Genomic DNA, 13727 nt, shown 5'->3' with positions numbered 1-13727 from the left:
AATGGAAATGGTGGCTATATTGTTATTGTGTTTGAAATATCTATCCAGCAAGCCTTGTTCTGGTGAGTTGTGAGAGTGGGCACCCGCTTCAGTAAGCTCATGAAACATCCATAAATTAAAAAAAGACTGTCTTTGCCTAAAGCTAGGAATAAATAAATCTGCGTCGTGAACAGAAATTGTTTTTTCCTTCATGCATGTGTGATTCTCATGCAGGAGTCGATAGCTCTCTTCTTAGCTCCAACGGTAAGACTTAATGGCTGTGCAGATTCAACGCCACGAGTGAACAGCAGCTCATCCTTCTTTCTTGATCAAACTTTGAGTTTGAGCAAGTTTTGTGTGTAAAACATGTGCATGTCATGCAATGCACCAACACAAACCCAAATAATGTGACCAAAACACAGTGCTGTCCCTATAATTCTGCTCTTCATTATATGCCTGAATATGAAGCACAGACAACCTTATACTCTGAGTCTGAATGGTCCTCCTATTTTTCAGCCTTTGATAAAGGTGACCTCTGCTAGAGGCCGACCGTGGGATGAAAGCGGCTCCTTGACTATGGAAGGACGCTACAGAGAATATTTTAGAGGGGTGGTCTCTACCCAAGCATGACTGGGTGCAGACCAGAAGGGCTAATATGTGGACAAACTGCAATGGCACACGAAAGTCAGGCTTGAGGGACCCTGCAGGGCAAGAAAGAGAATGGAGAGACAGACAGACCCAACAGGCCATCACAACAATCTAGTCTCAACACAGCAGAGAGACGAGGCACCATCACATCAGCCCAGAGGCTGTTGGAGCTGTGGGAGATTCCCACTGCTCATCTCTCCCTCATTTTCTCTTTGTTTCCTTTTCTCTCCTTAGACCTGTTGTGTTGTTAAAAAAAAAATCATCACGGCAACACAAGTAAACTCCATTCACACTCATTATCCAAGTTTTCACTTGTTTATGGTTACTTTATTGTCTTGATTTCATGACTTTCTATCTCCAAGTGTTCTTTTTTTTCCCATGGCGGACAGGATGTTTTAAGTATAGATGGCTGTGAGTGCTTTATTTAGCGCTGACTCTGCCGCAACCGCTTGCAGCTCACTGTATTGGAGGCTCTGAGCAGAAAGCCCAGCTGCATCCACAAGTGCCATATGGTGCCTAAAAACCACATGCACATCATGTACCCACCTCTCTCTCTTGTAAGATCCACAAACAATAAAAAAAAAAAACTGCGTCAAAATGGAGGTGCAACAAATCCCCTTAACAACTGTTATGAGAATTGGTTTTATTCTCTTGTTTGTGAATGTTATTTGGGGGAAGTTATTGATTTCTATGTATTTCACTCCCTCGATGGTTCAGCTTGACTGTAACAGAACAACAAGCCAACACAAATGGCTCTTCTAAAATCCAGCAGACTGCCATTATCAGTGTGGAGGTACACACGAAACTCACAGCAACGTGACCCTGTGTGGTCGCTCTTTCATGTTAAAGCATCAGGTACAAAGTGTGGAATTTCTTAGTAATCCACTGCAAATCAAAAGAGAGGTTTTTTTCTTTCTTTCTTTTTAGCAGCTTGAATAATTCATCCCAAAATGCATTGTTTTATTCCACTCAGAATTAGTTGATGCTGAAGTGCGCTTTGCATTTATGTTCCTTCGTCTTAGCAAAAAGGATTTGAAGCTTTGCTTAATTGGTTGTTTTGTGCCCTTTTGTCTTTGCCTTTTGTGAACAATGGGATACTGGGGATGTAAATCTAATTCTGGAGAGCAATACCGTCTTTCCTGTGGCAAAGAGTTGTCAGCACACAATTAACTTTTGGCATAACATTGTATACTGTAACACTGAGTGGCTCCTCAGGGAGAAAGCTGCCACTGGCTGAAGACATTAGGCAATGCCTGTGTTTTATGGCTTTTTACACTGACTGTGAAAGTCCAGGAACAGCAGTTACACCAATCACCGCCCTGCTGAGGCATTGTGTGTGAGTGCCGTGAGGAGACTAACCACAGTCTTATCTTTATCCGTATTAATGCAGCTTTTATCACTGAATTCCATTTGGCTTTGCGCCTCCGCCTTAAACTCCATGTGACGCCTTGTTTTGACTAGCTTTGTTAATTTTAGGTCACTGGATATCAAATTGAGCCTGTTTCCTGATGAAATCAATTTGAAAAAGTTACACTTTTTAAAATCCTGTGGAGTCTGAGTGAATTTTATTCTTTGCGTCATTCATCAGCACGACAGTACTCTCCATCATGTTGTGATGTCTTCTTATAGATGATAAATACAGGACTCTGGACATTTAGCTGGAGATGGGGAATAGATCAACAATGTGCACTATGTCCATTGTGTTGGTCATCTGTGGCCCAGAACCCTGCCTCAAAGAGCAGGTCTCAGGCTACAACGAACGCACTTTTTTGCCCTCCTTTGAAGCTCCTCTTTTGATCCGTCTTCTTGTCCTGTCCTCACCCCTCTGTTTGGTTCACAAAGATGGCGAATGAATCATCTCTGAGCAGAGTAAGAATTTGTCAGCAGAGATGCAACAAATGTGTGTTTAAAAGTGTGCAACACATTTGTATCGCCGTCATACACACACACACACACACACACACACACACACACACACACACACATCCACTCATCCTTTAAAAACACACACATAGAGACACTGAGTGATGAGTGATCTCTGTATGGGTTGCCCGTATCCTGGAGACAATGAGGAAGATTTGATGGTATTGCTACTTCCATTAAAAACAGGAGTAATCCAAAGTGAGATATTGAGAATGGTCTTTGAGACTCAAACATGACAGGGATTGTTACTCGCTAGTATCTTTCAGATATTGACCCCTTTCTTTCCTCTTTTAGGGTATGATGCAATGCATACAATATGACAGGGGTCACTAATAGGCGGACCGCGGTCCGGATTCGGACCCAGACGCCGTTATATCCGGACCCTGGACCTAAAACTGATAGATAATTGAGAATTATTACATTTTGACGGAGCGCTTATATTTTAATCGGCGCAGCTTTTCTAGCGTTTACGGCACTCGGTCAGTGGTCCAGGAAACAAACCGACCAATTACATGCGTTGTATATCACATCACATGATGCAGCTCAGTCAATCAAATATGGGTATTCTGACTCGAGTGAGATGTACACACACACGGGGCTGAGACGAGGAAAGAGAACGAAGGGCAGTTGAATAATTACGTGAGTCAGAGAAGTTATTTCACATGACGTTCTCCAAAAAGAGAAAAGTGGTCAGAGAGACCAGAGAGACCAGAGTCTTTAACCAACAATGAACAGACTCTTATAGGTTCATTCTTCCCACGGACACTTTAAAACCAATGTGTCTCATATGTTCAGAGACCGTGACGATTATTATTAAGAGGAAATGGTGCATAGTTACGAAATCATTTCACCTCAGGTTGATAGCAGACCACCTCAAGGTGTCACTCAGAGAGAACTAGGACGTTCTGATGTAGCATTTCAAAATTAAAGCCCTTAAAAATCTCATGCATTATCTAACTTCAAATCACATTCATGAGAAAATTGTCTAATTTCAGATTAGATTTTATAGGAAATGGTGCATAGTTACAAAATCATTTCACCTTATTGGTTGATAGCAGACCACCTCAAGGTGTCACTCTAATATGAAATTAGACAAATTGTCTTGAATGAATGTGATGAGAACATTTATTCATGTATTTCTATGTATTATTTATCATCCATCCAGTTCAATTTGAAAACTTAGAATAATGATTAAAGTAAAATATAAGTTAAAATATAATTGATGTGTACTTTCTTTATTTGATTTAACAGTTGTTGACTACACAGAGACGTTACTAATACTAGACTTCTTGAATATATATATATATATATATATATATATATATATATATATATATATATATATATATATATATGGCACTAAATATTGCAAGTTAGATATTATTGTAATTTTCCGGACCTTTGCACGTGGAGATTTTCTCAATCTGTTATATATAATATATCATACAGTTCAATATATTATGTCATGTCATGATTATGCTATGTTTAGGAAGTCATCACAGAAAACACTTAATTAGACAACATTGGGCAAAAATTGTCAATAGTAAAAGTAAATAGTAATATCTGATGCAACGTCTTCATTGGCTATAATTACATCTCTATCAGTCTCTCACTGCACTGCTGACCTCTGCTGAGGTTTGTCAATCAAGCCGCTGTCTTGCTGACCTTTCAGTGATAGACAGCTGCTCTGCCAGGGGTCCTGGTTTTCACTGCAGTCTAGACGAGCACTTTGATTATATTGACCAGTCCGTTCCATGATCTCCTGCGGAAAACTTTACGCTGCTCAGAGGAGGCATCACTTCATAACTGCAAGTCAGTCAGCTGGCCCGAGCCGTGTCCTCTGTGGCACACAGACATCTAGACCTGCTGCTTCGTCACCTTCCTCAGCTGTTGTATCGCCGATCGCCTTGTGTCAGTCACCTGCAAGACTGTCTGTGCCTTGATGTAGTAAAAACACAATAGGTAGTGAAGACAGGGGTGGGCAGCTTCCTGCAGCAGGCCACTATTATTGCTTGGAAAATCTAAAGATTATGTAAAGTAATTCAGCGAGTGATGTGAGAGGAGCTGGCCACCACTGACAGCAGGTATGTAGGTCACACAGGGGGAGGCCTCTTTTGCATTTTTCCCTTCCATGTCTATTTTTGTTTTGTCTCCCTTTCTCATTTCTTCACTTAATCAGTTATTCACTTACTCCTTTCATCTCAGGCTATATCTCAGTGTTCTCGCTCCTTTTTTTGTCATCTGACAGACCACTGTGACTGTTTCACACTACACTTTTGACAATGTGGGGAACAGAAAAATACTAAACAGAGAGAGATCAAAAGTGAGAGACATTGCCAGGAGAAGACAACATTTTACTGGCTATCCTGTTTCTTTCAACTCTTGTTGTGTCTTATCAGTGGGTTGCCAGCGGTCAATTTCCCTTTTGTTTTTTGCAACATATGTTGTCAAATGTTCCCCCATCTTTTCTCTTGCCATCTCTCTCTGCCCTCTCATCATCACAACTTTCTGAGTTGTAGCTTAACCCCAAAGCAGATGGTGTCTTGTACTCTTTTCAGTCATTCAGAGTACTTTGTGTTTTTCATCTTGTTAAGCATGGCCCAGGCCTGTGTAATGAGCTTGGGCCTTTTCAGCCTGTTTAGGGGACCCTGACCCAACTTGGAGCCGCCCCAACACAGCCACCACGGCAAGGTTACCCAAACCCGCAGGGGAGCACAATGCTGCTTGGTGCCCACAACCCTCAACCTTTTCTTAGGGAGAAGAAAGGCGGAATATTAATAAAGACTCTTGGCTTTTCAGGAGGACAGCAGTATAGAGGGGCGGTCACAGTGTTTATTGAGCAGGCTTGTTTTTGTCTCCCTAGCCTACAGGTCACGACTCGGTGCTCTTTAATTGGCTCCGATTGTCAGACAGTGTTCCATCTCATAGCAAAGAAAACTCCAGCTATCAAACACTCCTCACAAAATCCTTTTTTTATCTTCTCCGTTTTAAGAGTGGCAGTTCATGCAGTTAAGCTATTTCCACAAGCCTGCACAACAAACTTAACATTAACATATGAAAATGGGCTGCTTCCCACATTTACTAGCTCATTAGTTCTTTTGGTTGGGCACTTGTTGAGTTCCACCAGCTCTTGTTTTGCTTGAGCAGGAAGATGTCTTTAATTATCATTGCAGTAGGCATATCAGCCCCAAAGCTATTAGTCCATGCAAAGTTCAACGAGGGGCTCTTTGATACTTGTTTAATATACATGGCCCAATGCAGACCAGCCTCAAGGCCCTCATAGACCACCCAGTTTACATGCTGAAATGAATTCTGCTCTCATCTCCTGAAAGGAATGGAGCTTCAGATACTAGCATTGACCTTGACATTTTTCTATCTTACTCTCTTACTCTTAGAGAGAGAGAGAGAGAGAGAGAGAGAGAGAGAGAGAGAGAGAGAGAGAGAGAGAGAGAGAGAGAGAGAGAGAGAGAGAGAGGAAATGCTACTGAGGGAGCAGCAGCCCTCCGCCTGCTTCATAAACACCACAGAAACCAAAGACTTGATCAACTCAGGCAAAATAGAAATACTTGATGCAATCAGCGAGACATTCAGCAGCACATTCAGTCAGTAAATGTTTTCAGTCGTGGTGCATTTATTTTGGCCATTGTTAAGTGGGTGATTAGGAAAAGATACTGAGCGGCTACTGGGAAGTGAAAGAACGGTTTAATGGTTTTCAGCAGCTCCCAGACTGAGATTGTGATGGATCATATCCATTGTTTGAGTGGGAGCTGCTGGACACCTGTGTGGCCGGCTGGGATCAAAGCTCCAGGACCTGTTCCGACACGCAGACCAGCCCACCACGCCACGGTTTGGGGATCAAATGAACAGAAGAAATTCTCCTGGGGAACTCACCCTGTAGGGCACAGACACTTCTACACCTCCATCGATTTCTACTCTTTCACTGCTCAAGAAAAGAGAATTTGAATTAAAGACAGTGAGGTGTCCTGTGGCTGAGGGACAAAAGGAACCTCCTGTTCTGCCCAAGGCTCCTGTCTGGAACATTAAGCAGAGGCGGTTTCCCATGATGCCATTCGGATGACCAACAGGAACTGCCTCCCCTGTGGGCTGACTGAGCTAGAATGACATGAACATTAAAAAAGTGGTGGAGGCAGAAATGCTCTTTGAGGATGATGCAAAAAATAATGACAAAACTTGTCATACAAAGGCTACAGCGAATCAAATATCCATTTAATTTATTAATATGATGCTTTAAAATCTTAACTCGCTGTTCAGTTCAAATACATTTTCTATAGTGGTTCAATACTGTGGTGCAGTACACTAATGCTGACCAACAAAACGCTAACTACCTCTTGTCTAATAAATGAATGGAAGGTGGAGGGGATGTAATTTTCTGCTTGTCTGCATACAAGGGTGACTTATGCCCAACTCTCTTCCTTCCTGTCTCCTCTCTTATGTGTGCAGATGTGAGCACACACACACACACACACACACATATTCTCATCCTTCCTCTTAAACTACTGGGGGGTTTTGTTTCCAGGATATTTTCACTGAACTTCTGAAAGGCTGAAGTGACATGAAAAGAAAAGAAATTAAGTAAAATAATTTGTTAAAAGTTGTAAAGATTGACAAGTTTGGCAAATGTTTTAAATGTTTCTGATCTCCTGTGTGTCTTCACTTGTAAATGAACATGTCATAAAACCACTGAAACATTGGGATAATTTGAGAGATAACAAAAAAGATAAACAGATTATGGTTCTAATACGTGAAAACTAAAATTAAGATCAGATACCCTTTTAAACACATTCACCCTTTCTTCATGGAGCAATGTCGTGCACGTTTTAGTGTAATTCAGGAAATATAGAAACTGTTATGAATGAGATGCCCTCTTTCTATGAACACCTGCAATAACCCATGCGGTATACAAAGTGTGTTACATTACATACTGGTAATCTAAATACCAAAATGAAGGATGGGAGACACTGTCAAGGACCCCTTAGAGTCCCAGCTTTAGGAGCCACTGGTGTAAGCTGTCTGGTTTCCTGCTGAGGGAGTCAGTTCGGTCTACTGTTTTTCTCTTTTCCTTATCAGCTCTCTGTGGACTGTGCCTCTCCTTCACCAGAACCTTGACAGAGGCCCGTTTTTCTCTCTCTCCCCCATCTTGTTTATGTGTTTACCACAGCACACTCACATCCTCCCCTTAAATGATAGCCCCTATGCTGTCAGCACACTGGAGTCAAATTAGAGAGCAAGACATACCCGCGTTGCTGTTCCCTCCCAGCCCCCGGCATGCAGGGGAGGCTGAAGTCGCAATCAATTGAAATTCTGAGCTTTTTGCTTTGTCTTGATCAGTGCTGGATATTAGAGGAAGAGGATGCTACCCTAGCACCCAGACTGTGTTGTTATTACTTGAAAAAGGGGAAGGAATGAGCGTCTGGAATGAGGCCATGTTTCAGTGAGCTCCTGCTGCTGCACACCGGCATGCTATGCTTGCACGTATAAAAAGGCAGACATGGCTCTTTTCAGACACAAGTCGCAACATCAGGCACATTCCACATGTTCCGCCATCAGCTTTAATATCCGTAACGTGATCGTGTGGCAAAGTGGTAATGCATGGCATATCATTTCAAGTGTATGCATAATTTATTTATGCCATACGCCTGACTCTCAAACATGTGGCACATCGTCTACTTGTTTCCTTTCAATTTGTTCCATTACAGTTATGATTTGAATCTGGTTAATATCTTGGTCTCATGGTTAAGCTAACTTTGTACTCAAAGTGATTGCTCATACCCAGGAGCACATGACATCACTACAACAGCAGGACGAGACACGCAAATGTTCAGGCAGGTTATACACAAGCCATGGTGAACCAAATTATCTCAACAAATTACTAATTGAAGGTCAAATCAAAAGTGGGCGTACTGACAATAACAGTCTGATATTGCACATAAAACATGTGTCCACAATTGGGCCAAGAATGGTAGATCTCTAAACTATGATCGATGCTGGCGTTTCTTGCCCCATTGGACTTCTTTGTAGCCATGATGTTGCTCTGTTCCCAGATCTAAGCAATTAGCTCGTTAAATATAATATCATTATTACTGATCAGAGCGAATTCTCTTATAGATCCAAATTGTAAATAACTAGAATTATCTTTTTAATTGTTTTGCTTAAAAGAAGAATGTATTTTGCCCCTTGGAGAGTTCCATGCCTCAGATCAAAAAGAGACTGTTGTTGCTTCATCCTTCCTGCTTTTCAACAGTCCCTAAATCCCCATGGAGTCTCAGGAAGAAGACATTTCATTCCAAAATGTTGCAAAAGATTAAATCAGTTGTATGTTGAAGAAGCAGTGTAATGTATTTTCTCCATAGATAGCAGCCTTTAACACCAAATTGCCAGCGAAGCAAAGGGAGCATGCTTGAGCTTTCTTCATGCTTTAAGAACCTTTGCATACTTACTTACACGTGTATCCAAACCTACAATTACAACCAAGGAACTTGTGTTTCTGTAAGGATTTAAATTACCCTGACCGCAGACTTGTTAGTGTAAAGATACAGAACACTTTCCTACTCGTTCTTCTATCATGCGCCTAAGCAGTTGTATTTGTTTACATCATTGCTGGACTGCCTGGGGAAAGCAGTTATTTTTATGGTGTGCTTTGTTTGGATGGTTGTTTTTGCAAAAGGGGAAGTGGCAAGGTTTGCTCAGGGAGTGACGAAGAAAGAGTTGTGTGACTACAGAAGGAGGATAGAGGGGGAGAAGGATGTGTGTGTGGGGGGGTCTCAGGCTGCCTTAAAGGGATGGCAGTCTAATTAATTTTGCATGTGTCGCTCTCCCTTCTCGCATTTGTTTTGTTCTTTTTTGAAGAATAACTTTAGGAAGGCGCTGAATTTCCAGGCATGAGAGACTGTTAAACATCACGACAAATGTAAATGTGAGGCCATGAGGATGAAGTTACACTTGAATTCCTGTACTGGCTTTGGGATGATCTACTTTTTTTAGCAGAAAGTAATTTAGTTTAAAAACGATCAGAATGCTCTTGCACAAATGATTACTTTTACCTTTTTCATCCGCACATTTAATCAACTACATCTGCATGCATGGATTGACATTCAAGATGAGTAACATGTCTGTATCTATATGTGCTCCACATTGCAGATGTCCCTGAGATAAGCAACACTGGCACCAGCAATGGAGGTGAGTAGAGATCATGCCCCCCCCCCCATGAACTATCCGGTCTGGGTGCTGTGACGCATCACTGCCACTTAACAGACACCCCCCTGCTGTCTGCTCTCCACATCCCTTTCTCCATGGCTTGCTTTCATGCCTCTTCCACTCACGGGTGAATTCCTACATTCATGAAATGTCACAGTGCATATTAGGGTTCTAACTATATGTTGGATGCACTTACATTTTAGTGGTAGAAACACCAGCCAGCATCAGAAGACCTGTTTAGGTTTAAAAAACATGACTATTAGTTTCTATTAAAAGCGTTCTTGTTATCTACATCGTAACTGTAAACCCACTCGGCTTGATTCACAAGCTTGGCAGGGCAGAGAGATTTTTAAGGTAAATTGATGCTTTTCTGCACAGGAAGAGGGGCAACACACATTGCCTGATTATCATAGCCACTTCTCACATGTTCCCTCTTCCCCTTTCTATTCTTCTCATTTCTTTCTCCTACTCTTATCTAGAGGAGATGAAAGATCCTGTCGAGAGCTCAGAAGAACCTGATTCTATTCTAACTGACAGCATTCAGTCCAAAGGTAAGGGCGTGGGAGAAGCACTCGCACTCTCGCTCACTGGCTCGCTCTTATCTCGCGCACAATCTCTATTTATAAGCAGATTCTTATTAGTGGCCACAGCTGCTGAATTATAATTCACTTCATCCGGAGAATCCTCAGCGCTGTGCAGCTGAGTGTTACCCAGTTTCACCCTCCTTGTCTCCATTATCCCCTCCGTCTGTCTCCATCTTTTTCTCTCTTTAGGGGCTATATTGTAGGATATTTTGGTATAAACGTGTCAGCACGTCTTTGGAGATTGAGTGTGATGAATTACCTGCAAACTCAACTATCAGACATTTAATAAATCAAGTGTGCGATGCATATTATTTTAACATTCAGCCAACACAGACTCTAGGAGCAATAATCATGCCAATAAATCATATTTGTTAAGGATACCACACTGTTGTTACTCTCAGGTCTTCTTTGAGATTTAGGTTAATAAGACTGCATGAAATTTGACTGTGGACATATGTAGAGAGTGCTATGACTTTCTATGTCTGCCTTTGTTTTTCGTCTGGGGCTCTTGTTGAGTTGTTGAGCCAAAGAATGGGATTCCGATTTGGGCATCTTACTTTCCAGGTAGAAAAAAAGAAATCATTAAGCAACCGTTGTGAACAGATTGTCAGGGTTGAATAATTAGGACAGGCTAGCAGCATATGAAATAACTTGGCAGAGCCAAACGGGTTTGTGTATAAAGGAGAGAGTTTAAACAATGCCAGACAAAGCGCCAGAGAAGAAAAAGCCTGTTGTCAAACAAGCGTGTGGATCAGGTGGGATGGTGTATGATGGAGCTCGGTAGAGAATAGTTTCCAGCTAAAATTAGCCATAGTACATTATCAAAACGCATGACACTGGGCAATCACAACAGACTGCCGTGTTTTCTGAACAAAGATAGCAGGTTGTTTTGTTTCTACTAAAGATTCACGTTCAAGAACAGAGACAATGGATCAGCCTCAGTGTCCAAATGTTTGATTACCCATCTGTCTGTCACACAAAATAATACTGCATGTCACTGGTGCGTTGGCTTTTGTAGATGGATGCAATGTGCATGTTCTGGCTACTGTTTCTTATTTATTAAGATGGGGTACAGTCTATCTACCAGGGCAAAATATCTTGCGATGGACCAAATCTCAACCGATTATATTGCCATGAAATTTGATAAAAACATTCCTTGTCCCCAGAGAATGTCTCCTATGGATTTTAGGTAACCCCATGACCTTTGGCGCTACTATCAGGTCAACTCGTCCCCTTTACCAACTTTTTGATCAATGACAAAATCTTGAAAAACAATCACAGGGGTTTCAGAATGTTTGCTGTAGATATTCATTGTCCTCAGTGGGATAAATCCTGATGCTTTTAGCGATCCCCCAGAACTTTTCTCAGCATCACATATTTCCACTTCTGCATGAGAACTAACACCACTAATTGGCAAAAAGGGCAACATTTCATAAGTTTAAGTCTACAGACAGAGTACTATGAAATATCATAACCAGATGCATGCCCCTTATGATTTTCATAACCCCATGGTGTTTAGAGGCTGACATTAGGAGAGACTCTACACTTTACCAGTAGGCTATTACTGGTAAGGCTCTGAGAATAGCAAGGTCATTTATTGTTTCTTCCAGAAGTGCAGCTAATAATTATTGTCATTAATCTGTAGACAATTCACTCGACAAATTGATACTTCTCTTTGGTCTATAAAATGAAATCACAATTTCCTGTGGTAACCTAATGGTTACGGTTAAATGGTTATGACCCTTTACTGTGATAACCTACGTCACTGCTTTTTGCTAACAGCTGACTGGCTGTTTCCTTTAAACAAAACTGAAGACAACGCAGAGACTCTTTAAGATGTTAAACCATTACATGTGACAAATAAAAGCAGCAAATCCTTACAATTGAGAAACTAGAATTTGGGAATATTTGGCATAAAAAATAAAAAAAAATGCATAAAATGAATCTGCAATTGTTTTGATAATTGCTTAATTATTTGCGTTGATAATAATGTTGATCATTTCTCTACTGAAATCAGAGAACATCCAACAATAAACAGTAATATTAAAGATGACACAGTTTTGTGTACTAAATGTAAGAGCCAGAAAGCCATGCAAAATCTGAATTCAGACTATGTACTTATTTTCCATCCAGACACTGTTGAGAAGAAAGAATGACCAGCTGAGGGAAGGACAATCAACCTCATCTCACAGCCAGCAAAACTGTGCGAAGGCCAACCACACTGGTGTCAGACTGGCCCATGTCAGTATGGGCTCTGACACTGGCCCAGGACAACCAGTTACTCACAAGATGCTCACATCCACACCTTTATTTAGCCTATTCCCTCTTTGTTAAGAAACGACTCATCCCTAAAGTATGTACTGTATGTATATGTATGTATGTATGTATGTATGTATGTGCAAAAATGTACTATATGACTTGAACATATCAACCAGAATGAGATGAGCCATACCTCACTGTGTGTTACAGCCATATATTTTGCCAGCAGAGTGCGATGAGATAAACCAGGTTCAAGTCTCTTAATTTGATCTATGCCCACTGTGAGAGCACGGTAAAGCTGTCAGTCAATCAACCATCCTTCTGTTCTGACAAAGCCACAGTCATGATGACATTTAACAGTGGAATTACCTGACAACACACTGACACCTGCCATGTCTCCTCACACACTACTGCAGCTCCAGCTCCATTGTTTAGTCAAATCAGTGAATATATACTCTTGATTACGACCACAGTCTGTAAGGCGGTGTGTCATTCCCCGGCTTTTTATCTATGAACATCACTGATCACATCTGATCTCAGCCACCGCTGTAACCGCAGCTTAACTCGTTTTACCAAGAAACTGTTCATCAAGGCCCACGTACGCTAAAGAGGATATGAGTGTCTTTTAACAAATCAATTAGTTCTTGTCTCCCTTTTTCTTTGCCGTTTTAAATGCATGCCAGATAATTGCTTTGAACGTCATCCACATAAACAGGAATTACATCCCTCTTCGCTTTCGCTTGTCTCCTTACCAGATTGTCTATAACTATATCGAAGGAATCTGCCTTATTTCATATCAAACTATAAAATCCCAATCACAAGGAGGTGGTCCAAGTATGAATTCTTGGTTTTGATTGCTTGCAGATGATTTGTAATTTTGAGTACAACATGTAATGGCAAATGCCTGTTGTTAATGGTTTCTTGTTTTCTCCTCATTTGATTTTAAATCATGGTTTGGGTTTCTTTGGTTTCTGTTAAATGTTGTGAATTACGTATTATTTTCATTGGTGCCATACTAAAGATCAGATTAATTGCAGTTCTATGAAATGATGCCTTCATACTTTGATGTTTGCTTTGCTAAGCTATAACAGAAACAACTAATAAAATTTAAAGGTGGAA

The 13727-nt window shown here is 41.1% G+C and overlaps 1 protein-coding gene across 3 annotated transcripts in view; it reads left to right on the top strand.

The window, feature by feature from the left end:
* macrod2 (mono-ADP ribosylhydrolase 2) overlaps positions 1-13727 on the top strand; it is a 383002-nt gene extending 369275 nt beyond the window's left edge. For all 3 annotated transcript variants that reach the window (XM_068724930.1, XM_068724931.1, XM_068724929.1), the window contains exons 16-18: positions 9709-9747; positions 10245-10316; positions 12483-13727. In XM_068724930.1, the coding sequence (XP_068581031.1) occupies positions 9709-9747; positions 10245-10316; positions 12483-12505 (134 nt within the window). In that variant the 3' untranslated portion in view covers positions 12506-13727. The remainder of the gene's footprint in view (positions 1-9708; positions 9748-10244; positions 10317-12482) is intronic.

Source organism: Cebidichthys violaceus, unplaced genomic scaffold (assembly GCF_023349555.1).
Source record: "Cebidichthys violaceus isolate CVI_PGR_0920_01 unplaced genomic scaffold, fCebVio1.0.p SCAF_10, whole genome shotgun sequence".
Classification (NCBI taxonomy): domain Eukaryota; kingdom Metazoa; phylum Chordata; class Actinopteri; order Perciformes; family Stichaeidae; genus Cebidichthys; species Cebidichthys violaceus.
This window is presented reverse-complemented; position numbering and strand designations above follow the sequence as displayed.